The sequence below is a fragment of the Bubalus kerabau genome, chromosome 2 (genome assembly GCF_029407905.1).
Source record: "Bubalus kerabau isolate K-KA32 ecotype Philippines breed swamp buffalo chromosome 2, PCC_UOA_SB_1v2, whole genome shotgun sequence".
NCBI lineage: Eukaryota > Metazoa > Chordata > Mammalia > Artiodactyla > Bovidae > Bubalus > Bubalus kerabau.
The window spans coordinates 7837834-7865692 of NC_073625.1; the positions used below are offsets into that span (position 1 = coordinate 7837834).

Below are 27859 nucleotides of genomic sequence, written 5' to 3' on the forward strand. Positions count from 1 at the left end.
GCAAAAAGGCTCTTATTGTTGGAAAAGCAATCACGGCTCTATGAACTAGCTGATCAGGCCTTGTGAAAAAAGAATGTAAGTCAACTCTGCAAACAGGTCATCCAAGTGCCTCAGTTTCTGAATTTCCACCACCCGGGGCTGACAGTTGGCTACACCCCAAAGGGTAACAGGAACCTGGTTCTGATGCTGCGGGAACAGACACGGTAATCAGGATTGAGGGGCAGCCCTGGCTTTACACGGAGGGGGGACACTTGATAATGGCAGTTTCCCACCTACACTGCTCACGTTTTCCTTCTGACAAGTTGTCCACCTCCTCCCAGCACAGCCCACTCCACGATGCTGCCTGGGCCTCTCCAACAGTGAGATGCAGCACAGCCTGGGGCAGTGGACAGTGACTTTACAGGAGGGACCCAGGGAGGGAGGCCAGTTCAAAAACGATTCCAAGAGTCTGGGCAAGAGTAGCAGGCGGTGACCATGAGAATGAGGACTTCCTCAATTCCTCAATGGGAGCCGGAGACAGAACTGAGAAGACTCTGCAACGACTGAACACGGGAAAGGGGCAGACAGGAGGGAAGGCAGGTGAAGCCGAGAGATGGAGGGTCAGCTGTGTGCAGAGCTGGGGCAGCCTGAGCTGGAAAGTTCTGCGGAAGACAGGAGCAGGGGGTGCCCGGATGCTGGCGGTCATGCAGGTGGAGGCATCCTCGGGCGGGCAGGTACAAGTTGGGATGTAAGTTGGCGCAGACAGGGTAGCTGGAAAACATCATCCACAGGGCGACAGCTGACGCCAGGGGACGGGCTGAGGTGAGCCCACCTCATCACGCGAGGATGCTCCGCAGCGCAACCTTTCTGCCACAGAGAAGCCCTGGACACAGGACCCTGCATCATGGGAGTGCTGGTCCTCTATGTTCTCCACCTTCACGCCCGACAAACAATTCTTTCGTTTGGTGATTCCAAGCAGGCAAGTTGCCTCCGCTGTGGAGGATCATTCTGAAAGGAGTCACTCCAGTGAGAGCTTTTTAAACATCATTTATTTTGAAGCGTTTTTGGTAACAAAATGATCTCTTCTAAGGATTTCAGGAAAGCCACTAATGCCTCCCACCCCACTGGGTCTCAGGGCTGGAGTGGACCTGCCCGGTGAGGATGGCAGCGTGAGCGGGCTCCTCTCTTCCTAGAGACAGAGGATGGCTCAGGGGACCCTCCCCCTCCAGATACACAGACAGACAGACAGACGGGTGGGAGGCAGGTGGGCAGACAGACGGGGAGGTGATGAGCTCAGGGAGGTGCCTAAGTAGATAACTGCTGGCGAGCGTGGCCAGGAATCACACGTCTCCAGTTTCACTTATTTTTCAAGTGGGGAAATGCAGAACATGGCTTCTGAGGGAAAGGCATTTTTTTTGGACCCACCCATACCTTACGGATCTGACAGGATATTACTTGGACTTTCTTGGAATATTAAACTACGTAACCAAAATATAGTACACTATGTTACTGTACGTGACACCCAGTGAGCTTCACAGTCAGACACGGCAGCGATGGTGGCATCTTGGTCTCTGTGGACAAGCGTGGGAAGACGAGGCTGCAGGGAAACATGGATGAGGCGGCTTCATCCAGCACAGAAGCAAGGGCGCCTGGTCATCCCTTGTGAAAAATTCAACCACACAGCCTTAGAATGAAGTTCCAGAGGCAGCCGTGCACACAGCAGATGGAGAGAAAAGACAATTATGGTTCAGCTGTTTGAGTTCTGCATACACAGGCCGAGTTCGACGAGCTGTGTCCCAGTCAACCAGCCTGAGCATGTCCACATCACCCCCTTAACTGGGAAACACACAGCCCATCTGTTTTATAAGCAAGGACTCCTGTCAGTGATCCCCGGGGCCCAGCCATTCTGCCAGGAACACATCTCGGCTGGGGCCTCAGATTTTCCAGAACACCTTCTTCTTATAGAGGACAAAGGCGATGAGCACCCACAGGGCGGTGGCGACCATGTTCTGCACGAGGTGCTCCTTGTGTGACTGCTGGTCCCCCAGCTTCCACTGGAAGGGGAAGTAGTTGGCGAAGACCTCGTGGCCCACGTACACCAGGATCGAGTTCATCCCTGGGGAGACACAGCTTGGTCATCCAACTAACTCTGGATGTTTGACTTTGGTTCAGTGGAAAAAGAGAAAAAGCACCCACTTCTGCTATCGGCTATGGCCCAAAGATATAACGGATGGGTATGTTAAGAGATTTGAGTGTAAATTACAACCAAAAGTTAGAAAATACTCCTTTTGACAAGTGTGACTCTGGAATACTAAACCTGAAAGTCATAAATATTAACTTACCTTCTCTATCCAGAAAACCCGAGGACGAGACAGAGTAGCTGTTACTGGACTTGGGGCTGAAACGTAGTAACTGTTACTGGACTCGGGACTGAAACAAGTCACTGAAATCACCTGCCGCCTCTCGTCTTGGGCGGAAGCGTGTCTAAACCGGCCCCAGTGTCCCCAGGCGGCACCTAGCATCACTCACGCGTCATCTCTAGGGTGCGTGTGTGTGGGGGTTGTTCCATGAGAAGGCATGGCCCCTTTTGTGAAGCGCCTGGAACCAATGACCTGCCTGAGGAGGCCAGTCGGGTACGTTTACGACCCTACAAACGAAACAGTAAAATGGGGGGCTGCCTGGGAACAGAGCCAGCGATGCCTGCCTGGGCCCCCGGGACACGCTCCGCACCAGCCACTCGCGACCTCCAGCCGGTCCTTGGGGTGCCCTCCTTTGCCGGGCCTGGGGCACGGGGGGCTCACCCGGGTAGAAGAACGGGGCTCCCGTCCACAGCCCCTTGACATCCACCACGGGGTAGAGGGCCAGCAGGATGAAGAAGGCCAAGGAGCTCAGCGTGGTGACGTAGGAGATGGACCTGGGGGACAGCGGGCGTCTTAGGGCCCCGGAGAGCGCGGCGGACGCCCACCACCCCCCTCCCCACCAGGTATGACGGCGGTGGGGCTTCCACACCTACCAGAGGTTTTTGTTTACTGGAATAAAGCCTTCATTTTCAGATGCTTTCGTCAGAGCCACAGAAACAAGCCCCTGGAGGCGGGGGTGGGGTGGGGAGAAAGATGTTAAAAGTTTTTTCCGTCATCTCCAGAAACAATGGTGGTTCCAAACTGAAAACCAGGAGTGACTTCCTCACTTAGGGAAAGCTGGAAAATGTGCCCTCCGTTTTATTCTTTTAACTAGAAAAACATGTTTAAGATGTATCAGTATGGGCTCCCCTGGTGGTCAAGTGGTTACGAATCCGCCTTGCAATGCAGGGGGCACAGGTTCGATCACTGGTCCGGGCAGAGTCCACATGCCACGGAGCAAATAAGCCTGCACACCACAACGGCTGAGCCCGCACACCCTAGGCCCGGTGCTCTGCAACAAGAGAAGCCCCCGGGATGAGACCTAACTAGAGCAGCCCCACCCGCCACACCTAGAGAAACGCCTGAGCACAGCAATGAGAGCCCAGCACAGCCAGAACAAAACTAATAATTACATAAACAAACAAGATACAGAGCTAAAAACACTCTCCACAAAGCGCCTTCTCAGCACTGCCCTGAGTTGAAGGTAAACGAGCTGATCAGCTGGAGTGAATCCTTGGAGGAAACACGACCGCAGGGTCAGAGGGGAGAGGAACGCCAGGCTTCTCTTCTGCCACCTGCCGACCTGCTATCGGGGGCCAGGTCCTGCTGGCAAAGGCCCCCCAGAATCCACCCCTCCATTCCATTTCCTCATGGGTTCACTGACTTCCTTAAAGAGACTTCTAAGAAAACCAACCTGAGCATTTAGGCCTCGGGATGATGAAGTGAAGAATGTTCTGGCCCGAGGGCTGTGACCCCAGGGCTAAATGTTTTCTTTCTTTAAAACATGAATGTGTGAAGGGAAGGAACTTCAGTGAGGGAGGGGGTGACTTACAAGAAGACAACCCCAGGCAGCAAATCTGATCAGGATGCCTCTGGTCTGGTCCTTGTAATACAAGAGTATCTTCCCTGCCTGGGGAAGAAAATGCAGGTGACCAAGAGAACCAGCTGGGGGGATTCTTATTTCATATTCACCCAGTGTCCCAGGACAGACTCGCCTGCAGGCACTGTGGTTACCAGGGAATGAATGGTCCCCTGCCCTTGGCTAGTGGGGGCCAGAGGCGCAGGGACGACTGGGGAGGGGGCCGCGCAGAGGACGCGCTGCCGGGCTGAGGCCATGAGCGCGAGGCAGGAACAGCAGGCATGCAGCGTGTCGCACGGTGAAAGCACACGGCCGCCCTGCTAGGCTGCAGGTGGTTCAGAAAGGCCCAGGGGTCAGAGGTGGGAAGGAGGGAGCAGGCGGCACGAGCCTTCTCCCACAAGCGATAGGAGCCAAGCAAAGTCACTCCCCCCGCCACGTAACCAGGGACCAGCTCAGGCTGGGCTGCTGGGTGGCCCCGTCTGTCAGGGGTAGAGAAGGGGGACAGAGGCAGTGTGGACCCAGAGGCAGGGAACACTTTAAAAACAGAAAAATCTGCACTTTGCATAAACTACCCCCCAAATTAGGATTTCCTGAAAACACTGAATAAAGTGTTAACAATAATTTATAAGAGCTAAAACTTATGCATGTCCTGTTCTTGGAGCCTTATGTGAATTAACTTATTTGGGTGCTATTAACTTATATAAATGCTATTGAAGCACATGGGGTACAGAAACACTCCCCGGACAGCCCAGTGGGTGCGCAGGGTCCAGGCACGGGTGGCGGTCAGCACTCCTTACCAGAGTTAGGGCATGCACAGATTTACCTGGAGAGCATACGGGGGGATTAAATGCATTTACGAATAAAAGCAGCAATGTAAACTCGACAGTAGGCAGCATCTCTACCCAGGAAATTATTGAACCATCAAAATGTAAATGCTGCAGACCCGCACTGTCCCACACGGGAGCCACTGGCCACCTGACTATTCAAGTGTAAATTTAAATGAAATACAAAACCAGTTCCACCACATCTGGAGGACTCTGCAGCCACGCACAGAACAGTTTCAGTGTCACAGAGGTCCCCCAGGAAGGGGTACGTGGTCTTTCCCCTCCCAGTCATCTCCTCTCAAATAATGGTTTCCGACACCAAATCAGGAGAATTTCAGGAAGGAAAGTCTGGGCTGCTCAGAATCTTAACATAATTGTTTCTGAGAGAAACCGAGAGCCACGGGTACTGGCTCGGGCATAGAGTATGCGTAATCTGTGTGACGTGCACACGAAAGGTGACAGGTGACCTTCCAGACGTGGCCAGCCCAGCAGGGACACCTCTCACCCTGGGGCTGCTGTTCCCACTGCCGAGACGAGCCATGAGTAATAACTTCCGAGACTACCGGAATGACCCCTGATTATATGAACGTGCTAACTTTTAGCACCCTCTAGCTGTGACGATCTGTCAGACGGAAGCAGAATTTATTAGGCCTGAATTACACAGGAGACTGTGCTTCCAATGACTTCTTTTAGTCAAACGGACACGTGGGTGAGTGATGAATCAATAGTCACAAACTGTCAGGAACACGCATTCTCACGAAATGAACAAATACCTGAACTCCCAAAAACGCCATCACGATAGAGTTGATGGTCCCCAGGATGCCCTCTGGGTCATAGGCCACCTCGGTGTGATAAAGCACCTGAACAGGACGAGAAGACAGGACTCACTAACTGACCGAAAAACACACACAAAACAACTCGCAGATGAAATACTAAACTTCATTACACCCCGGCAGTCAATGATTTTGGTTTCGCTGCAGAAATTCACTGCCAACTTGTGGCCAGCATACTTCTGGCCAAGAAAGTGTGTGCTGTGTGACACTCTGGAAGGAAATGCAGATGTGAGCCCCGGTGCAGAGCAGCAGCCTTGACCTCAGGTGGTCCAGGAGATGGTGCTGGGACCCATGCCCCTGACACAACGCGTCCCTAGCCAGCTTCAAACACTATGGTATCTTTTACTTTTCAGGTTTATCCTTTGGGATCAACCCTATTGTGGCTTTGACTTCTTCCTTTCCTCTTTCAAGGCAAATAACATTTAAAAATACATTTGTACTATTTCATTATAAAAGAAATGGTTATTGTAGAAAAGGCAGAAATTTGGAGCCAGTTATTGTCATGGATGCTGGGGGCATTACCCAGCTCTCCAGCCCCAGCTCGTCCCACCCCTCTGGGGAGGACAGCATCCTGAAGTAGTAATGGCAGAAAGCTCTCAGCTGCTCCTGGGTTCGTCCCTGAAGGGAACCAGCTCTGGAGAGTCACCCCCTTGCTGGGCCACCCACATCCCACTAGGGATGTCAAGGGCCTGGTCCCACGCCTGCCCCACTGAGAAAACCTCTGAGGGGCCGTCCCAGCCCCCAGGACACCAGCGGGGTCTGCGTGTGACAGTCCCCCGCCCCGTCCTGCTGCCTCCAGCCCCACACATGCTGATCCCAAAGTGCTCCCCTGTCAGACCTCCCCTGTTGGAACCGCCCACCCTGCCCCAGACCTGAGACCCACGGGAAAGCACCTCGCACACACCTGGTGCCGGGCAGACCCCCTTTAAAAGACAAAGAAACACACCGCCCACGACCAACACAGTGAGGTCCCTTAGGTCAGCCAACTTCAGACACAGCTTGGCTCCACCCTAGTCTACTCCTCGGTTGCAGCTGGGGGCTGGCCGCCCCCTTTCCGCCCCTCAGGCTCCATCCCGGCCAGGCGGCGCCCACTCACAGCAGAGGAAGGGTGCTGGTAGAGATGCTGGTCGCCCAGGAGCAGGCGGTCCACATAGCCCGCGGCGCCGCCCGTGCAGTTCCGGTACCTGCCCCCGTCTCCGATGCCGCCGGGCCCCAGGTAACCACTGAGGAGGCAAGAACACGGGCTTCACCCGCCAGGCACAGGGGAGGGCTGCGCACGGGCGATGTGCGTGCCCACCACACCCCCAAAGCGCCGCCAACTCCTGCCCGCCCTGAGTGCTGTGCACACCCCCTGCAAAGCCCCTGACTCCCTGGCCGCCCCAGGGGTGAGACGGGGGTGGCGGCCCAAAGTCCATCCCCACTCCCACTGACCCTGGGAGACCTGCCAGAGATGGGCCTCTGGACACGCATTCCACCCCCTCCTCCCCTGCCCCGACACCAGGGAGTCTTCACGGAGGACAGAGAGGAATGAGGTCCCGACATGGGCAGGCTGACAGCTGGAACCCAGATGCTCCGACTTGGCAGAAAGAGCCGTGCAAACGGGGTTGGTTCCCCGCAGGGCTCCTCACGTGGGGCACCCGGGAACCGGTAAGAAGAAGGTCAAGGCCAGCCAGACGCCTTCCAGTATCAGCACGAAGAGCCACTGGGGCCAACTGGCCGTGATGTCCAGCAGAGAAAAGCAGCTTCTCTCCTGGGGGGAGGGGCCGCACATAAAGAACACGTGTGAACTCAGGCAGAACGGGAAATAACGTGCAGCTGCACATGTATTCAGGACGCTCCTGGGAGGCTCCTCTTGGCCTTGATGGTGGTAACACAGAACAGATGTGTGTTTATTCCAAACGCAGATACGCCACCTCTGTGACATGGGCTTCCCTGGTAGCTCAGCTGGCAAAGAATCTGCCTGCGATGCGGGACATCCAGGTTCGATTCCTGGGTGGGAAAGAGCCCCTGGAGCAGGGCGCAGCAACCCACTCAAGTATTTTTGCCTGGAGAATCCCATGGACAGAGGAGCCTGGCAGGATACAGGCCATGGGGTTGCAAAGAGTTGGACACGACTGAGTGACTAAGCACAGCATATGACATGTCACAGTAAAATGTTAGTGGAGAAGTTATCAGTGGAAAATTCTACTCTTGTATCCAAGCGATTTAAAAAGAGATGTTCATACAGAAACATGTACACGAATGGACACAGAATCATTATTCATAGCAGCCAAAAACTGAAAACAGGTCAATTGTCCATCAACTGATGAATGAATACAAAATATGTTACATTCATTTGGCAAAACTAATACAATTATGTAAAGTTTAAAAATAAAATAAAATTAAAAAAAAAATGTTACATTCAGAAAACAGAATGTCATTCAGGAGTAAAAAGGAGTCAAGTACTCATGGCATAACATGGATAAACCTCAAAAAATATTCTGCTAAGTGAAAGAAGCCGGACATAAGAAGCCACATACTGTGTGATTCCATGTCTGTGACATGTAATTCCAGGTCTATGACATGTCCAGAACAGGCAGATCGACAGACAGACAGCAGATTAGGGGTTGTCTTGGGCCGGGGGACCTAGGGTTGGGGAGTGGCTGGGAGTGAGACAGGGTGTTTTCCGGGGGTAATGATGAAACTGTTCCAGAATCAGACAGTGGCGATGAGTGCACAACTCGGTGACTGTTACCAAATGTCCCTCAGGTTTACACCTCGAGGCTGTGAGTCTTATGGTATGTGAACTATATCTCAATAAAGCTATTATTTTAAAAAGAAATACAACTGAATTTTAAAAAGGAAAATAAAATTTCAGCTTTGGGAGCTCTGCTGGTTGAAGAAACAAGGGGTACAGCCCACCTGCTCCTGGTGTACCCACAGCTCCTGGCTCCATCATGGGGGCCTGGATGAGCCTCGCAGACCCTCAAGTCCCCCACGGCTACCAAGGTCACATCTGGGCGAGCACGGCAGCCCCACTGTGCCTTCAGGAGCCTGCAGCAGAGGGCACAGGGCGTGGGCAGGGGGCCGCTGGGGGGAGTGGGGTAAAGGAGTGCCAGGTAAACGCACTCCAGCAACACACACCGAGGAAGCCTTATAGGAAGAACCAAGAGAACCTGGGACTCAGGGATGCGTTTGCTAGTTACATAGGAAGGAGCGGGAACAAATACAGCTTATACAGCTAATACGCTTACTGTGAAATAGGAGCCACATGGAAAGATTTAAACATTTCCACCTAAAGCTTTGCCTCCACTGGGGGTGGGGGGGGGGGTGGGGTGGGGGGAGACAAAAAAAATTGCTGTCATCTGAGTAAACTGAACTCGGCAATGTATAATAAGACAGAAAGTAATAACACCGGAGGCGAGACACATCCACCTTACAAAGAAGAAACAGGAAGAAGCCCAGGGCAGATCTGGCACCTTCCAGGTTGAACCTCTGCAGCCTTTGTGCGGACAGTGAACGTTCTGAGGTTTCCACGAGGAGACTGAAACACTGGCAGCCACGCCCCCAAGAGGCTGGGCTAGAGCAGCAGATGATGCTGCTGCTGTTAATACCATCAAAATGCACTGATTAATGGAAACTGCACATTTATTAAGAGAGTAGCGCTCATGGTATGTGTTCTTGATCTCAATAAAAAAAAAGATGGATATAAAGACTAAATAAAAATAACTACTTGAAGAAAAAAAATATGCTTTGCAACAGAGTTAGAGTCTCGTTCTCTTTGGCAAGGCGCTGAGAACTAAAGAAGGTTCTGGCACTTATACAAGGACCCTCCCCCCTTTATAAAGACAGGGTTGCTCACCGAGGCGCAGGTCTCGGGCACGGGCTTGGCAAAGAGCAGCTCCAACACGGCGACCACGAAGTAAGTGGCCCCCAGGCGCTGGAGCACGCCGGGGATGCGCGCCTTCTCCCAGGACACTGCGGGGCACCGGGCGGGGGCGTCAGCCAGCGCAGCTCACTGACCCCACACACCACCACCTTCTCCCGCGGGGCAGACAGACCTCTCCTGCACCCAAGGAAGTTTGTTTTTTCAGCGTATGGAGATGGGAGCCCAGGTGGTCAGGGGCCCCGCTCGCACCAAGCAGGGAGGCTGGGCGCAGAGCAGCTGAGGGTCCCGCTCGGCGTGGGGACACAGGGAGGCCCCCTCCCGATCTTCTCCCATCAGGGCTGACGATCCAACTGCCAGCCTGGGGGTGCCTGCAGCCCCGGCACGGGCCGGGCTCTCCCTGCCCCACAGGCGTGTGCCCTGCAGAGCCCCGCTGAGCCCACTGAGCCCACGTCCCTCAGGGCCCCACCTCCTCCCATCGCTGGAAGCCTCGGCGCCTCCTGCCGAGGGTTCCCCTGCTGGCTGCCAGGTGAGTGTGTCCCCTTCCACGAGCGAGAGTGAGCCCTCTGCAGCCCGCGGCCTCTGCTCCAGCGCTGCCCCAGCACGGGGCTCACACCCTTTCCCCCGCCGTCCTGCCCCTCTCATGCCTCTCCAACACGGCAGAGGTGTCACTGCCTCCTCGCAGCGAGGCGTGGCCACATGCAGGGGGGGGCCCTGGAAGGTCAGCCTCACCGTGAGAGCAGGTGACACCGAAGCGGCAGGAGGGGGGCAACGGCGACCAGCGGCTGGTCTGGCCCAACCCTGCCCCTCCCTACACTCGGACACAGCACCTCGCTCTCCCTACCCCAAGGTCTTCCTTTGTACAGAAGGGTTTGCCTGGACTTGGAGGCACCTTTCAGGCCTAAAATTCCAAGATAATAATAATAGGGACTTCCCTGGCCGTCCAGTGGTTAAGACTCTGTGCTTCCACTGCAGGGGGGCACGAGTTCCATCCCCGGTTGAGGAACTAAGACCCTGCATGCCATGTGGTGTAGCCAAATAAATAAATAACAATGCCCAACGCCATGCAAGCATTAGATACACTTCTCGAGTAACTGTTCTTTTTTGCAGGCAAAACTTGAGGTGGAGGAACTGCGTTTCTTTCAAAGTATAACACATATTTTCCCTATTTCAACCTGAATATATTTTAACAGGGGAAAAATACTTACGTGGACCAAGGCAATAATTGGGATTCACAACGAAAATTCCTATACAGATTAACAGAAAACTCCTCCACGAGATCTTCCCCAGTAGTCTGAATTTTGAACATCCCCGCTGCAGAATGGAAGTCATTGACAGAAAAATCGAAGTCCCCATAATAAACACAAACCTGAAAAAACAACAGCTCTTACTAGGTGGCCACTTCCAACTTTTTCGTCTCTACATCATTAGTATTTTATAACCTAAGATATAAGAGATGCAACGCATGATTTCTCGAAACCACATCAGCTTAGAGGTGGAGGAAAAATCTCAGTGTTGGGCTGAAAGGTTTGTACCCCTTCTCATCCTGACTTAGGAGCAAACCCTTTGGAACAATGGACAATCCCCCCATTCGGTCACCAAAAACAAATGATTATGTATAAAATAAGCTACAAGGATATTCTGTGCAACATAAGGAATGTGACCAGTATTTTATCATGCCTCTATTTTTAAATTGTGAATCCCTATAGTATATAGATGTATATACATATATACATGTACTATACACACATATATATACATATAGTATACACATATACGGCACAGACTTACATAATGTTGACCATCAACTACACTTCAATTTTAAAAAATTAACATAAAGGAACTCTTCACCAGCCCAGAGAAACCTAAGTTCATATCAGCAATGAAACACTGAGGACCAAAGACAGGAACCCGCGGCCAGTTCTACGAACACCTCCAAATGATGGAGGGAAGTCATTCAAAGTGTTGGCAGACACAAAAGCCGCGCTGTACAGGAAGTCAGGGTCCTTCAACCAAGGGAACAGCCGGAGACAGCCAGGCTTACTCCACTATCATTTTAGAGTTTAATTCACTACTATCATTAACTGTTATATACATTATCAGATTTTATCAGAAATCCCTGATACTGATATACTGCGTACCTTTTAGGAAATAAGATTTTCACATGTATTTTCAGGATCAGTGGAATATTCAGAATTTATGACTTTCCACAAGATTCTAGAATCTCCCACATCATATGCACACTAACTAATCGTTCCCTCTGAAGTCACCCATCTTTTATGCGCATGTGTCTTAGACAGCACTACGCCAGGTGTTAGAACTGTGCGGGAACCCAGCTTTCGGGAGGAGTTCATCACACGGAGGCCTGGGGGCAGCACAGGCCCGCCTCCGGAACTCAGGCCGGGGTCAGGAAGGTCCAGCATCAGCGGAAAACCAAAGCTGGCGGATGGGCCACGAAGAGCGGGCGGTGGGGTCTACAACTCACCATGGAAACACAAGGTCAGCCACTGTCAGCCCTGCAGAAGGACACAAGCGTGAAAGTGAGGAAGGGGCCCCGGAGCGGCGGCGCTCCCCGACCCGGGACGGCGTCCACCTCTCACTGCCCAGGCGCATCCCCAGGAAAACCCCTCCAAGCAGCGCCGAGCTCCCTGACTCTGGGCTGGGGGCTGGCCGGGGGCGCTTCCATACTTCCAGCCTGGACAGAAGTATGCAGACGATCTCAGGGAGTGCTACTCAAAACTCATCCTAAACCCACCTCCTCCCAGCCAGATTCACAGACACGATGCAGCATCACTCAGACCCCCCAGATCCACGGCGTCCCCAGGAGGACCACGCGTCTCAGGGCGGAGCGCCCAGGAGGCTGTGGCATAAGGCGCACCTAGAACAGGAGGAGGGCCTCACATCCACGTTCTAATACCCTCTGCAGAGCCCACATCTTGGCACCGACCTCTGCAGACCTCTGGGATGACAAGGAAGCATTGCAGAGCCAGGGTACACAAAAGGGAGAAGGAAACTGAAGGCTGAGGCAATGGTCTAAGGTGCCGTCCATGGGGACGCATCTCTGGGGCCTCTGGGGGACGCTGGAGGGGCCCGAGTCAGCCAGGCAACCCCCGGGCAGGGGCTCACCGTTCCAACTCGAGTGCTTGAAGTACCAGTATTTCCCGCCTCCATAGTTCACGAAGACCATGAGGATGAGCGCCATCCTGCAAAGCGACAGACGCGCGCTCAGGGCCCGGCCGTGTGCCCGGGACGCCTGGCTGCAGGACGCAGTGCCGCCCTGATTGTGGGCAGACCCTTCACGAGCGAGAAACTCCCGCTCCTCAGCACCGCAGGGAGGACCCCGCACGAAAGTCCTCTCTGCCATGTCCGACATGATGCCTGAAGAAAAAGTGCCACTACACCCTGGAATTTGAAAATGGAGCAAAACACTCCTCATCACTCCGTTTCGTGCTAATTGCTTAAGTGTTTCAGGTTAAGGAACTGTAGTGGGAGGGGAGTCTTTCGGGTCAAGACCTGGCTTCCTCTTTCTTGGATCCACCGGACCTCGGGTGAGCCTCCCATCAATTCTGTGAGAAGGAGGGACACCCGACCAGGGACCATGACAGAGAGTTACGTCCATCACTGCATGGAACCCGTGCCTGAAACATCTCAGCACTAAATTAGTGTCAGCCCTGAACACCTGGGAACATCTCCAGAAGAGAGAGGAATACAGTATAGACAGATTCTGCCTATGCTGCTGTTTGATGCCAGTTCCCCAGAATGTGGGGAATAAAGACAGGAGTGTGTCAGTGGGGTGATTTGTGGGAAATGTGGAGCCCAGAAATCACCAGGTAGCTCAGCTGGTAAAGCATCCACCTGCAATGCACGAGACCCCAGTTCGATCCCTAGGTCGGGGAAATTCCCCTGTAGAAGGGATAAGCTACCCACTCCAGTATTCTTGGGCTTCCCTGGTGGCTCAGCTGGTAAAGAATCCGCCTGCAAGGTGGGAAATCTGAGTTTGATCCCTGGGTTGGGAAGATCCCTGGAGGAGGGCATGGCACCCCACTCCAGGATTCTTGCATGGAGAATCCCATGAACAGGGGAGCCTAGTGGGGGCTACAATCTATGGGGTCACAAAGAGTCAGACACGACTGAGCAACTAAGCACAGCACACTGGAGCCCGGCCGACTGCATTCACATCCCACGTGGTCCCTGTGTGACCTTGGCCAGATTACTCAACTCTGAGGCTCAACTGCTCCATGAGAAACAGGGATGTTTTAGGAAGTATATACTTCAGAGGACTGCTGAGAGATGAAAAGATGAAGACAAGTTGGAACCGGGCCTGGCGCACAGGAGGACTCCGTGTTACGATGATTATTAGCATTGTTACTGTTGCTACTGCCTGGCTGCAGACACACAGAGAGGGGCATTCAGAGCCCTGGGGAGGCGGGGTCAGGGGAGCCCTGAAAGGGTTCTGAAAGGCCTCAGTGGGGAGCAAGAGAAGACCAGACCTCACACCTAGAGGTTTCTTCTTGGCCACATGGTCTCAGGCCTTATTGTCAGCGTCTGGTCCTGGCCACCATTCCAGACCGCGTGACTCTGGGTTTGCTATCAAAAGGGCCTGATGTTTGAGCTGTTCTGCGAGTGGAGGAGGAGGACGAGGCTGCCCCGCGTTCCATTTCCAGGCTGGGGCACTGGCCCATCTGTGCAGCTGCTGAGCGGACAAGGGTGCCCGGGGCAGCTCCTCGCAGGGGGAGTGACCCCCAGCAGCTCCCGGGCCCCCAGGAGGCGGGTCTCGGCCTCTCCCCCCACTGCTCCGAGTGACCCATCCGCCTGGCTTTCACGACACTCTCGTTTTGGGAGAGGCTGCCGATGTAGCTCTACAGCAGGAGACCTTCCCCAGCCTCAAGAGCAAAGGGTGCCTGAAATACCTCCTACGGCAAGTGTGTGTGCTTGTGAACGCGCCACCAGGAGCCTACGTACCCTCGGAACGTGTCCACGCAGCGGAGGCGCAGCGGGGCCGCCGACCGACGCCAGGCCTCTGGTTGGGGGTCACTCGCCCTGCTCGGGGACCCCAGCTCCTTCCAGAAAAGGGGAGAAAAATGCAAACAGTTCATGATGTGAAAGAGTAAACCAGACTTTTCTGCTTTTAGGGCAGAAATCAGCAGAGTGAAAGCTGAGGATCACTGTGGCTGTATGATGCTTTCACTTGCTTCTGTAAAGACCCACCTAGAGATGAGGGTTTCGCACCTCTACTGAGTGGCCAGGCTGATAAACAACCACAAAGGATGTCTGGGACAAGAACACCCGCGGGTATGCCCGCAAGTGGACTCGATGCGTCCATAAGGGACTGATCAACACGAGACAGGACATTTCATCACCACGGCTGGCCGTCACGTGTACAGAGCTAATAGTCATGTTTCTCATTCTTTTGTTTTAATCCTGACACTCTCTACTTAACTGGGTCGATTGAACAGTGCCGCCTGCGGAGTGGACACAGTGTCCACACCGAGCATCACCATAGAGCCCGAGCTCCAGTCTCACAAAGAAAGAGGAGGGGGTGCCCTTCACAGGGGCTGGAGGGGCCTTCTGGTGATGAAGAACGCAGGACATTCGACCTGGCCATGCACACGTAAGATGGTCTAGATGACTACATGAGGGACTGTAAATTCCGCGTTGAGGAAGACACCCAGAGTGCACAAGACGCATTCTAATCACTCACAGAATTGATGAGGCGATCGGTTTCCCGAGAATTGATTGCTTTAGAAATCCAATTCTGAAAGTCTTCCAAACTGTCAACAGATAAAAGGCCCGGTTAATTTATTTTCTTGGGCAGAATTTTCAGAATATTATGCTGAAAGAAAATGAAAGCTCATATTCTATAAAGTCAAAGAATCAAACATTTTCCGTTTTCAAGAAAACGGAAGTAGAAATCAAAGTTTACAGCAGCGGTACTTTCAGGGGCAGGACAGCACGGATGCCTCGGGGAGGAAGCAGGAGTAAAGACAGAGCCTTCCTAGAACGTCGTGAGGGCAAACGACACCGCTAGTCCCCGCGGCTGGAGATCTGGTTAAAGTTAGAACAGCAGGGGGCGCAACAACCGACCGTGCTCAAGGCAGCCAATGACGGACCTCAGCGTCTGCGGCCGTGGGAGGCTGAGGCACCGCGACCAGAGCAGCAGGAGCGGAGCGGGAACAGGAGGGACCCAGAGGTGATACACCAAGTGAAGGAAGCCAGGCAGAGAAAGACAAACGCCGCGCGGCCCCGCTTCCACGTGGAACCCATCTCTGAATCAGAAACAGGCTCACAGACAGAGACCCGTGGTTGCCAAGGAGGATGGAGGGCAGGGGAGGGATGCAGTGGGCGTTTAGGATTAGCAGATGCAAATTGGTACACAGTATACAGAACGGAGAAACAGCAAGGACCTGCTGTGCGGCACAGGGAACTATACTCAGCCTCTTGTGATAAACCATAATGGAAAAGAACATGAAAAAGGATTCTATATATTCATGTGTATATATAACTCAGTCACTTTGCTGTACAGCAAAGATTAACACACACTGTAAATCAATTATACTTCAATAATTTAAGTTTCAAAAATATCAATAAAGAAAACCAGCATAAACAAGAGTGTCAAGGTGAATGGGTGACTTTCTCTTGATTCTGATTTTATTGATATTTCTCCACCCTAAATGTAAATTAATGGAGCTAGAGGCACCCTCAGGCTATTCACAAAATAAATAAAAATGGCTTAAGGACTTAAATATAAGACACGCCACCATAAAAATCTTAGAAGAAAATATATGCAAAACATTCTTTGACATTAATTGCACCCATGTTTTCTCAGGTTACTCTCCCAACACAATAGAAATGAAAGCAAAAATAATTACACTTACATGCTTTTGCGCAGCAAACCACGAACAAAGTGAAAGACAACCCACGGACTGGGAGAACATATTTGCAAATGATGTGACTGAGAAGAGCTTGATTTCCAAAATATACAGGCAGTTCTTACAATTCAGTAACAAAGAAACAAACAATGGAGGAACGGATAAAGACGCTGTGGTACATATATACAGTGGATACCATTCAGCCATGAAGAAACAAAAATGAATGAAATAATGCCATTTGCAGCCACATGAATGAACCTAGAGATGATCATACTAAGTGAGCTCAGAAAGAGAAAGCCCAACACGGTTATCACTGATACATGAAGTCTAAAATAGGACACAGGGAATCTCCTGGCAGTCCAGTGATTTAGGACTCTGCACTTTCACTGAAGGGGGCATGGGTTTGATCTTTGGTGGGTGAACTAAGATCAAGATTCTATAAGCCAAGCAGTGTGGCCCACCCCCCCACCCCCCCAAAAAACCAGCCAGTTCAATTTTCCTATCTTTTTTGCAAATTAATTGCTCAAAATAGTATCCAAATATGATCCATGTATCCAATGCATATATTTTAAATTTCTTTTTTCCCACTACAAGTCAACTCCTATTTTTTGTTTATTCAGCACTAATAATATCAGTGTCACATGAAAATTTTTGAAAGAGAACTATATAATTAAGGGTAAAAAAGGAGAAGTTAAGATGCTGGAGAAGAACTCTTGAGAGTCCCTTGGACAGCAAGAAGATCAAACTAGTCCATCCTAAAGGAAATCAACCGTGAATATTCATTGGAAGGACCGATGCTGAAGCTGAAGCTCCAGTACTTTGGTCACCTGATGCAAGAACTGACCATTTGAAAAGACCCTGATGCTGGGAAAGGTTGAAGGCAGGAGGAGAAGGGGACGACAGAGGATGAGATGGTTGGATGGCATCACGGACTCAATGGCCATGAGTTGAGCAAACTCCAGGAGATGGTGAAGGACAGGGAAGCCTGGTGTGCTGCAGTCCATGGGGTCGCAAAGAGTCAGACACGACTGAGCACTGAGCAACAACAACAAAGATATTTAAAAACTAAAGTTGAAAAAGCACTTATTTTCTTATACATGCTTGTTCCCCCAAGTGAAAAGGAAACAGACAATATACTCTTTTCTGACTACTTTTTCAGATTCTTTTCTAGTTCACATACATCTGAACTTTCTGGGGCTTCCAGGGGCAGCTGGAAGCTGATGGGAGAGACACAAGGAACTTCTGCTTTGCCCACAGGAGCATGTGCCCTCAGGCTGAGAAGGCAGAATCATGTGCGAAAGGAGTTTCAGTTCCACTACAAGGCAGGGGAAGTTCTTCTCTTTGCAGGAGCCTGATGTCAGCTAGCTACTACTTTAAACATTATGCAACAGACACATTCACATGAAACGCAGCAAATGAGGACTTCTTGGCGGTCCAGTGGTTAAGAATCCACCTGCTGATGCAGGGGACACAGGTCCAGTCCCTGGTCCAGGAAGATCCCACAGGCTGTGGGGCAACTAAGCCTGTGAGCCCCAACTACTGAGGCTGCATACCCTGCCAGCGCTCGGCAACAAGAGAAGCCACCGCAGTGAGAAGCCTGCGTGCCGCAACTAGAGATTAGCCCCCATTTGTCGCAACTAGAGAAAGCCCATGAGCAGCAACGAAGACCCAGGTGGCCAAAAAAAAAAAAACCACACCAAATGTAAACACTCTCAGAAACTGTTACATTATTTGTATATCATCAACATTCAAAGGGATGCACCTCCCCTGCGAGGACTGCGCTGCCTGAATGGCAGTGAGGCTAACCGTCTGCTCGGTGGCAGGCAGCTCTCCTGCACAGCCAGGGTTCTCCGCCATGGAAGCACACTCTTTCTAAGTTCTTTCTTCCAGATTGGATCCGGCTCACCAAGAGAATCATGTGGTGTTTCCTGAGACTCTCACCGGCTGAGCATGCCAAAATGCAATCCTATTCCTTCTAAGAGGAAAGACCTTCCCTTGGAAAGAAGCTATGCTGGGCCTGAGTCTAGTTCACTTTCTTTTTCTTCTCCAGTTCACAGATCCACTCACCAGAATGGCCGTTTACCAGCAGAGGGGAAGGAATTCCCTCTCCAAGCTGGCTGACCCTAACCAAGGGAGAGTCTACCCCGAGGTGGGAGGTCCTGGCCGCGGGAGCTGGGGCCGGAGGCACGGCCTCAGGGTTCAGAGCTGAGAGGAAGAAGAGAGTCAGGGTGTCAGCATCTCCCAAAACCATCACAGGCCACTTCCACATGCCACGAAGCAGGATGTGAGTCCTCCAGGAAACAGTGATTGCTCGAGCATTTTCTTCTACGTTTCAGCTACGTGGGAGAATTGAAGGTAAAGATCCATGCCAACTAGGTTATTATTTCCTTGAAGTCAGAGGCCATCTCTTACTCGACACTGAATCCCTAACACCTAGGATGGCGTGGTGGACACAGTAAATTTTCATTTAATCCAGGAATAATGATCAAACTACCTTTTCTGAACACATTTTTTCTATACTACTTTCCCCAGTGTGCCTGCACCAACTTACCTCAGCAGGAATCTCAGAAAGGACACCACGATAATGAGCGCCATGCCGACAAGGAACGCGATAGCCACAGCTGCAAAAATCAAAGGAAACACATTATCACCAAAAGTGTGGTCACAAGCATCAAGGCTGTCACGTCATTGCAGTTATCTGTGAATGAAAAATGCAAACAGAATATGAAGAAGAATGTATTTATATGTACAACTGAGTCACCTTTGCTGTACAGTAGAAATTAACATTGTAAATCAACTGTACTTCAATAAAATAAATGGAAAAGTTAAAAAAAGAAAAAATGCAAACAAATAAAAATGGCAACATGAAGAGAAAGCCTATATCCCTTATGTGAAATTTCTTACTAACAATTGAGAATACGATTCATGACTAAAGTGCTAATTTTCATCATGAGAAATATCAAACATACTCAAAACTGTAGAGAATTGTATAATAAACCCACATATACTTGTAGCCTAGATTCTAGAATTTCAAACATTGTCACTCTTGCTTCATCTTCATTCTCCTTTTTTTTTTTTTTTTTTTTTGCCTGAAGTCTTTTAGGCAAATCCCTGACATCAGTTATTTCATTCCCACATCTTTGGGATGTACATCTTTAACATCATGCAACCCTTGACCTGACCCCCCACCCCCCGAGAGGACACAGCGTCACTTCCACAGGACTCTGTTGAAGACACACAGCCTCTCCTGGTCACAGGAAGGCAGCAAGCAAACCCAAGGAAGAAGACAACTGGCCAGTCTTCTTCAAGAGCATCAAGGTGGTCAAACATCAAGAAAGCCTGATTAGAAGAGATGAGACTGGCTTAGAAGAGGCCTGGGAGACCTGACCACTAAGTGCCCTGGAACCCTGGACGGGGAAAGGACACGAGAAAGACAGCTGGAGAAACCTGCGAAGTCCGAAGCTCAGCTCACAGCACTGGGCGCGCGTTAGGCGCCTGGTTTCAGAAACTATACGAGGGATCACGGTACTGTGATTCCACAGTTCAGGGGCTGAGGGGAAGCTGGCTGAAGGGCATATGGGAACGCTTCCTTGCAGTGAGTCTAAAGCTATTTCAAAGTGAAAAGTTTCTTAAAAATGGACCTTTTGCTGTATAGGCACAATGTGATACAAAATTAATAACTCCCTGGCTAATACTGACTCCATATTCAAATTTTTCCAGTTGTCTTGAAGACACCTTTTGTAGTCCGTGTGTTCAAATCAGGACCAAGGCAAGGCTCACACCTTGCACGTGTTATGTTTCTTAAATCTTGTGCATTCGTCCACAGTCATGGACTTGATTGACACGAGATTGGCCGTCTCCTATCAGGGCGTCTCATTCTCGGTCTAGATCTGCCAGGGCACTTCCACCCGGTGTCACTGATCTTGTTCCTTTGTCCTCTGAATGTTCTGCAGATGGAAAGTCAGCTGTTCAGCCTTGGTCGAGAAGGCCCACTTTTCCGGCAGGGATGCTCCGCAGGTGCGGCGTCTTCATCAACGCATCCCATCAGTAGCACCTCCTGCTGCCCACCGTACACCTGATGCCCACGTTCAGGGGGTGGAGGCCTGACCCCTCCCGTGTAAAGTCTCCCTTTCATCGCATGGTTCCATCCACTCACAGTTTTTGCCTAAATCGATGATTTCATTGGGTGTTGCAAAATATTCTGCCACACTATTAGTTAGATTCTTCTGTAAAGAATTGACCCTCTTCACCTAGGACTACTCCGTTATCCTAAAACACAGTCAAAAACAGGAAAAGCACAACAGATGATCCTGCTTTTCCACTATTTTAATTGCAGCAGTTAACATCACGTGTCCCTGTCACTCCCAAAGGCAACCAAAATATTGTTTCTGTTTGGGGATGGGGGCTTTGTGATTTTTAGCTTCATAGTGAACTCACTGGTTTTTGTTATGTTCAGGGTGTTTCCATCAATTACTTCATTATTCTTTTAATGATTGAATCTTCCCACATTGGCCCTTTCACGTTGCCTCTTACTAATGTTCTTCTGACACAACCAACCAGTCTTCAACAGCATCACTGCGGACAGTGCTTACTGTTTGGAACAGCCCCAGGGACTTCTGATACTATCTACTGGGGGCCCGGAAGGACTCATTTCCTCCAGAGGAGTTATTAGAGACTGAACAACTCCTTCAGAACCCAAGAGGATGTCTGAACTGTCAAAGACACATACAGAAAACACTGTATTCTAAATCCTAAAACAAGGAAAGATCCTTGACAGTCAACTGCCAGATTGCTAGCCAATTTCGAGTTTCTTTCCACTGCATTAACTTTTTTTGGCTTATTTATGCTTCAAAATTAAACCAACTATGAGAATATGTGGATATATCAAATATTTTTATATATCATGTAATTTTCTTAGTATATACCAATGGCACAATAAATACACTATAAACATGCCATAATGAGACAGACAACCTGTAATCCAGGGTCTGAATTACACAACATGTTGCAAACAATACTCAAAAACTGAAACGGTTGAAAATGCAAACTCTCAGAATCAAGCGAGAGCATGTACATACGAAGGTTACTGTCAGCTGGCTCCTTGTTGACGACCAGGTCACACGCAATTTCACTGACTCCGTCACGGACGTGCTTTACCAAGAGAGAATAGTTTCCAAATTCTCCAAATTTGTACTCCAGCCTACAGAAATTAGGTAAAATGAAGAAACACCATTAGGTTAGGAAATAAGGAGTTGGATACTGGTGATGCCGTCCAGACAGAGTGAGCGGCGTCTCTGGATGGAGACCAGGGAAGACACAGAAAGATGTTCTGAAAGAAGGAAGAGCTAGAAGCCAAACAGGAAAAAAAAAAAGCAGAGAGAACTGCAGATTTCAGTAGATCACATCAAAGCGGGTACGAACCTACAGACTTCCTTGTCCTCTGCGGTGTCGTTCAGCTGCAGGATGGACCCGTGCTGGGTGCTCACGGCCACGGCTGCAACGCCCGGCCGCCCGGCCTTCCTGCTCTGTGAGACGGTGGCCAGAACCTGGAGCAGGCACTAGAGATCCAAGCACAGGCCAGGGTTAGGGGTCTGGTAGTCTGCGGTGGTCGGATATCCAACTGAAGGGCCTGAGAAAACTTCCTCATGCTTGTAAATAATTTTTAAATTTCAATAATTTAGGTAAAATTTGTCTATGTAAGTAGGTGTTGCTATAGAACTACACAAACCTTTATTCACAGGTCAATTCTTCACATTATTAATAAATAGAGCATCCATTAAATATTGCCTTTTATGGTTTTGCCTAATATTGTTTAACAAATAAACTTATATGATTCTAGCCAACTTGCATATTTATCAAGGTTGCATTAATTGATACATCATGTCCCATCACATACTATAGTCAGGAATATTTAGGCTGCTTTCAAAGCTTTTATTTATTATTTTGTATATAACTTATATAAATTATAGTTTTGAAAGATCTAATTTAATGATATGACATATAAGTATATCTATAATTTATAAAAATTATATTGTTTTTAAAGATCTACACATGATGTTCTTATTCCTTTAAGTTCTTTCCCTGGGATAAATTTCCAAAAATGAGATTATTGGCTTAAAAAAAAATCATTTTAATGGTTCTTGTTACACGTGGCCAAACAACATTCACATAAAATAAAAAACTAAAACAGATTTATTTCTCAGAGCCTGACCAGGATGTCACATCCTTCTTCCTTCTGTTCAGGCACTGCTGCTGCTAAGTCGCTTCAGTCGTGTTCAACTCTGTGCGACCCCATAGACGGCAGCCCACGAGGCTCCCCGATCCCTGGGATTCTCCAGGCAAGAACACTGGAGTGGGTTGCCATTTCCTTCTCCAATGCATGAAAGTGAAAAGTGAAAGTGAAGTCGCTCAGTCATGTCCGACTCGCAGCAACCCGATGGACTGCAGCCCACCAGGCTCCTCCGTCCATGGGATTTTCCAGGCAGGAGTACTGGAGTGGGGTGCCATTGCCTTAGGAGTTTATAATACCAAAGCATTCAGATTACATTTTTAATTATCGGTAGATATGTTACTGTTTAGTTGCTTCAGTCGTGTCCTATTCTTTGCAATCCCATGGACTGTAGCCCATCAGGCTCCTCTGTCCATGGGATTTCCCAGGCAGGAATACTGGAGTGGGTTGCCATTTCCTTCTCCAGGGGATCTTCTCAACCCAGAGATTGAATCCGCATCTCCTGCATGGTCAAGCAGATTCTTTACTGCTGAGCCCCACGGAAGCCCCTATCAGTACATTAAATAATTCAATTTTCTTTGACTCTTTTATGTTCCCTATGGTGTGAACCACGTTAGACACCTAGTTCCCTCAAACATAATCTTAGAAATCTGTCCTCACGTCCTGCAACATTAAGCTTCTAATTCTCTCAAACATGTCCCCACTCTAGTGCTTTCATGCTGCTACATTCTGTTGTCTATAAGGCTTTATACACTCACACTACTCTGGTGTGTTATTTCTTCTGTTGCTTCATGAGCATAAAGATGTATTCTGCATCTTTTCTTTAATGTGTAGGTTTTTTTACTTGAATCTACTTGGGGTATTTGATAGATGGTGTCAGATAACGCCAGATGCCTTTCCCATGGTTTGCGCTGTAGTATGTCAAACTGATACATAAGTTAGAGTCTACTCGTCACACTCAGTTTGGACCACTGGTCCTCGTCTCTCTCTGGCTGCACTTACCACTGTGCTCTGCAAGGCACCTCATCGGGCAGAGCAAGGCTCTGGACCATCCGTTCACTTTCGGGCCATCCTCTGATTCACTTACCCACTTAAACTCTTTCATATAATTTGGAATTCTTTTTATGGAGCTTCTATAAAGTATCCATTGATGTATTAACAGCAATTGTGTTGATTGTATAAACTAATTTGGGAAGTACTGCCATTTTTCCTATGTTTAATCATCACATCAGTGTGCGATGGCTATCTCCCCATTTAGACTATAATTTTCCCGTTAAAACTTGATCGTTGTCCATATATATGACTTCTTATAGATCCCTCAAGGATGACAATATAAGTCATCCTAAATCTCTCAGTATGCCAACTTATTCTACCTGATACAAGTTTAAGGGTTAGGGTTAGGGTGAAACACTGACCTGCATTTCTTCTCATTTCTTCGATAGGTTTTAAGATTAACACCCTGCAGAATGAATCAGGTATCAAGCCATCATTTTTTTTAATAGTTGTTATATTTAGGGTGGGTGTATATAGATTTATAGGTGGGCTTCCCTGGTGGCTCAGAGGTTAAAGCATCTACCTGGAATGTGGGAGACCCTGGGTTCGATCCCTGGGTCGGGAAGATCCCCTGGAGAAGGCAATGGCACCCCACTCCAGTACTCTTGCCTGGAGAATCCCATGGAGGGAGAAGCCTGGTGGGCTAGTCCATGGGGTCTCGAAGCATTGGACACGATCGAGCGACTAGCACTTTCTCTTTCACTTATATAGATTTAGAATTATTTATTACTTGAAAATAATTTTCCAGATTTCTTAATCAGTTGCTGATCTGTTTATGTCCTCAATTTCTTTTTTTTTTTTTGGCCACACCGCACAGCATGTGGAATGTCCCAGACCAGGGACTGAACCCAAGCCCCCTGCATTGGAAGCACAGAGTCTTTACCATTGGATCACCAGGGAAATTGCATGTCCTCAACTTCTTGGATCAATCTTCATATTACATTTTTTAAAGGAATTGATTTTTTTTTACTTTAAATTGATCAGTTTTAACTGTTCATTGAACCATAATTATTTTAATCTCTGTTGACATATAAATTCTAATTTTATTAATTTCCATTGCTCTTTAAATATATTAGTAATTTATCAATTGTGTGATTTTTTAAAAAAACTTTTATTGGAGTATAGTTGATTTACACTGTTGTGTAAGTTTCTGCTATATTACAAAGTGAATCAGTTATATATATATATCCTCTCTTTTTTTAAAAAGACTCTTTTCCCATATAGACCATTACAGAGTATGTGTGACTTTTATTTTTAAAAAAATCACTTGGCTCATTCTTATTCCCATTTTTCCTCACTTTGCAGTTTCCATAGTTACTGTTTTTATTGCTTCCTTTTTTTGTTGTTTGGATGATGGCACTGATTTCCAAAACCCTGAGATCCTTACTCACTAGCTTTGCATTTCCCCTCTTCTTCCTAATAAACATAAAGCAGAATTTGGAAAGCGGACAGACTCTGAAGCTAGAGCAAGGGGTGTGGACCTCAGCGTTGCCACGTGACTGCTGGGGCACCCAGGAGAAAGCCCCTTTCCTGCCCTTAATCTCAGTATCACTGCCGGTAGCATCCCGGATTGCCCTTGAGGATTATATGAGCTGTAACATGCATAACAAAGAGCAGGCCCTCATTAAACAGAAGCTGCGACTTGTACTAATTGTATTAACATCATCTTTATTGTTTGCAACATTTAGAAACAAATTTTCGTAAGAATTGCTTTGGCCAGGTCAAAGATTTTCCATGAAATATTTACCTTTGTATTCTCTCTTCCATTATATTTTTGTTGTGTAGAGAGATGAAATTGCAGAAAGTATTATTTCTGCCTGTTGTGTTTATTTAGTCTCTTTTGACAAGACATGATTGATGTTTTGTTAAATACATCAACTTTCTTGTATGATAAACCTTTTCTTGGTCTTGACCTACCTTCTTATTATCACAAATGTTCTGTTTCATGCCACTTTACAGAAGGTGTCACATACTGCTCCATCACCTTCCAGCTGATGCCCATTCTGCGGACTTCTAAAAATTTGCCTTTTTTAAAAAAGCTATTTACATTAAACAGGGGATTCCCTGGTGGCTCAGAGGTAAAGAATCCACTTGCAATGAAGGAGATGTGGGTTCGATCCCTGGGTTGGGAAGATTCCCCAAGAGAAGGAAATGGCAACCCACTCTAGTACTTTTGCCTGTGAAATCTCATGGACAGAGGAGGCTGGCGGGCTATAGTCCATAGGGTGTCAAAGAGTCAGACACGACTCAGCAACTAAACAACAGCACTAAACAGATCACTATCCAGGAAAATTCCTCCTCTGAAGGTGGTACACCGAAGCTCTCAATTTGGAAGTAGGCTATTTCATTTTACATGGAAGAATAGCCTTGTCCCAAAAAAGCAATAAGGTTTAGCACAGGAGTAACACCTTCATATAAAATCCTTTATCATCAGAAGGGCCTCAGTGTGGGCCTCCCTCAGCCCTCACCACCCCTCCGTGGAGAAACCCCGAATCTCATCCCTTCCTTCTCTGGTCCAGCAAGAGGGTTATGCAGTAGGCAGAGAAGTCAAATAAAACACTATTAGTTCAGGCTTCATAAAGGGTCAAACTGAACCCACTGCAAAGGGAACTATGCACACCCTGCTGAGACTCCAGTCCTAGCACATCTTTCCTTAACAACTTGAAAACCTGTCACACCCTAAGCCCCTGGAGAGTGCTTCTAAGGGCACAGGCTCTAAGAGGTGGCAGAAATGGGCAAGCGGCCCAGACCTGGCTTATGCTCTTACTGTGGCATGAAAGAGCACCTGCCACATTAAACCAAAAACCCCAAAAACAGATCTATCGATTTGCTTATCTCAGTGGTCTGAAAAAGATGGGCACGGAAAAGAGAAGGTGAACAGATGTGGCCCACTGCCAGGCATTCTCCATGATGGCATTCCTTCTGAATCTTTATCTAGCCTTCCTCACCTGTAAAGCTAACATGTGGGGACTTCCCTGGTGGCTCGGTGGTCAAGAATCCGCCTGCCAATGCAGGGGACATGGGTTTGATCTCTGGTCTGGAAAAATCCCACGTGTCATGGAGCAATTAATCCTGTGCACCGACCCTGTGCTCTAGAGCCTGGGAGCTGCAACTACCAAGCCCGTGGATGGAGAGCCTGTGCTCTGAAACAAGAGAAGTCACTGCAACGAGAAGCCTGAGCACCGCAACCAGAGAAAGCCCGTGCAAAGCAACGAAAACCCAGCAGAGGCATAAGCAGATAAATAAAATTATTAAAAAAAACAACAACAAACTAACATGTTTGTTGGTTTCATGACAGCACAAAGGTCACATGAGACTAGCCTCAGAAGAAACATAACTGTGAGCACACACGTGGCACCTACATGGTAACAGCGATCGAAATTCCAGTAGACGGTCAGGTTTGTCCTGGGCAGTTCATTATGGATGAGCAGCAAAGCCTGGTCCATCTTCAGCTCCACAGGCTTCTTTTTGTCTAAGTCTGATAAGAAATAGAAAAAGAGAAAAACGAGGCACTTGAAAGATGTGTCAGAAACAGGCACTGGAGTGAACAGCAGCTTCCCAGGAACGCTTCTCAAATGCCGGGGCTTCTTGTCCCTCATGCCCTGTCCACACGGACGCACACATGCACCCAGTCCCCTCCCCTTCCACACGTGTGCCTCTACTACAAACGAGGGTTCAATTAACACCAACCACACCTTACAGTCGACAACTGCTAAGGTGTGAGGGGCACCGGTTTGGTAGTTTCCACGCACCTTCTCTATGATGCTATGACAACCTCGAGAGCTGGGAATTTCCTCCACCCTACAGATGAAGAAATTACAGCTCACAAGGATTGCATCACTACCCATAGCCAGAGTTTTTCCGTGAAATCACCGGGACTCCATATGTGTGACTCCCAAGCCCCAGCTTTCCTGGTCCACATCACTCGGCTCTGAGCCGGGACGGGCAGCTTGTGAGACCTGCAGGACCCGTCAGCATCCCTTGGGGATCTGCACATCCTTCACAGTCTGAGGAGCTCTGCCTGAGGTCTGGGGTTCAGGATCAACTGGTTCCCATGGCAGATGTGAGGCAGGGAAGGAGAGAGCCTAAGTCTGAAGGACAGAAGAGCTCCCTGGCTTAGAGCTCATCACTTCACCAGACGCTCTTTGGGCTCCATGAGGGCGATGCACACTCTCCACCTCACTCTGCCCATTTGCTAGGAAAACAAGGTCACCCATTATTGGCACATA

General features: G+C 49.1%; 1 protein-coding gene across 3 annotated transcripts in view; it reads right to left on the reverse strand.

Annotated features, from left to right (window-relative positions):
• Positions 1 to 1010: 1010 nt before the first annotated feature.
• HGSNAT (heparan-alpha-glucosaminide N-acetyltransferase) overlaps positions 1011 to 27859 on the reverse strand; it is a 54006-nt gene continuing 27157 nt past the window's right edge. For 2 of the 3 annotated variants that reach the window (XM_055566964.1, XM_055566963.1), the window contains 17 exons: positions 26993 to 27108; positions 21770 to 21906; positions 21427 to 21548; positions 18900 to 18969; positions 15181 to 15250; positions 14442 to 14539; positions 12606 to 12682; positions 11965 to 11995; positions 10688 to 10848; positions 9456 to 9571; positions 7243 to 7364; positions 6711 to 6837; positions 5555 to 5641; positions 3931 to 4008; positions 2993 to 3063; positions 2781 to 2893; positions 1011 to 2095 (listed from right to left, as the gene is read on the reverse strand). In XM_055566964.1, coding sequence (XP_055422939.1) covers positions 1914 to 2095; positions 2781 to 2893; positions 2993 to 3063; positions 3931 to 4008; positions 5555 to 5641; positions 6711 to 6837; positions 7243 to 7364; positions 9456 to 9571; positions 10688 to 10848; positions 11965 to 11995; positions 12606 to 12682; positions 14442 to 14539; positions 15181 to 15250; positions 18900 to 18969; positions 21427 to 21548; positions 21770 to 21906; positions 26993 to 27076 — 1746 coding nt within the window. In that variant the 5' untranslated portion in view covers positions 27077 to 27108 and the 3' untranslated portion in view covers positions 1011 to 1913. Of the gene's footprint in view, positions 2096 to 2780; positions 2894 to 2992; positions 3064 to 3930; positions 4009 to 5554; positions 5642 to 6710; positions 6838 to 7242; positions 7365 to 9455; positions 9572 to 10687; positions 10849 to 11964; positions 11996 to 12605; positions 12683 to 14441; positions 14540 to 15180; positions 15251 to 18899; positions 18970 to 21426; positions 21549 to 21769; positions 21907 to 26992; positions 27109 to 27859 lie in introns of those variants that run through there. The other variant, XM_055566965.1, reaches the window with a different exon arrangement.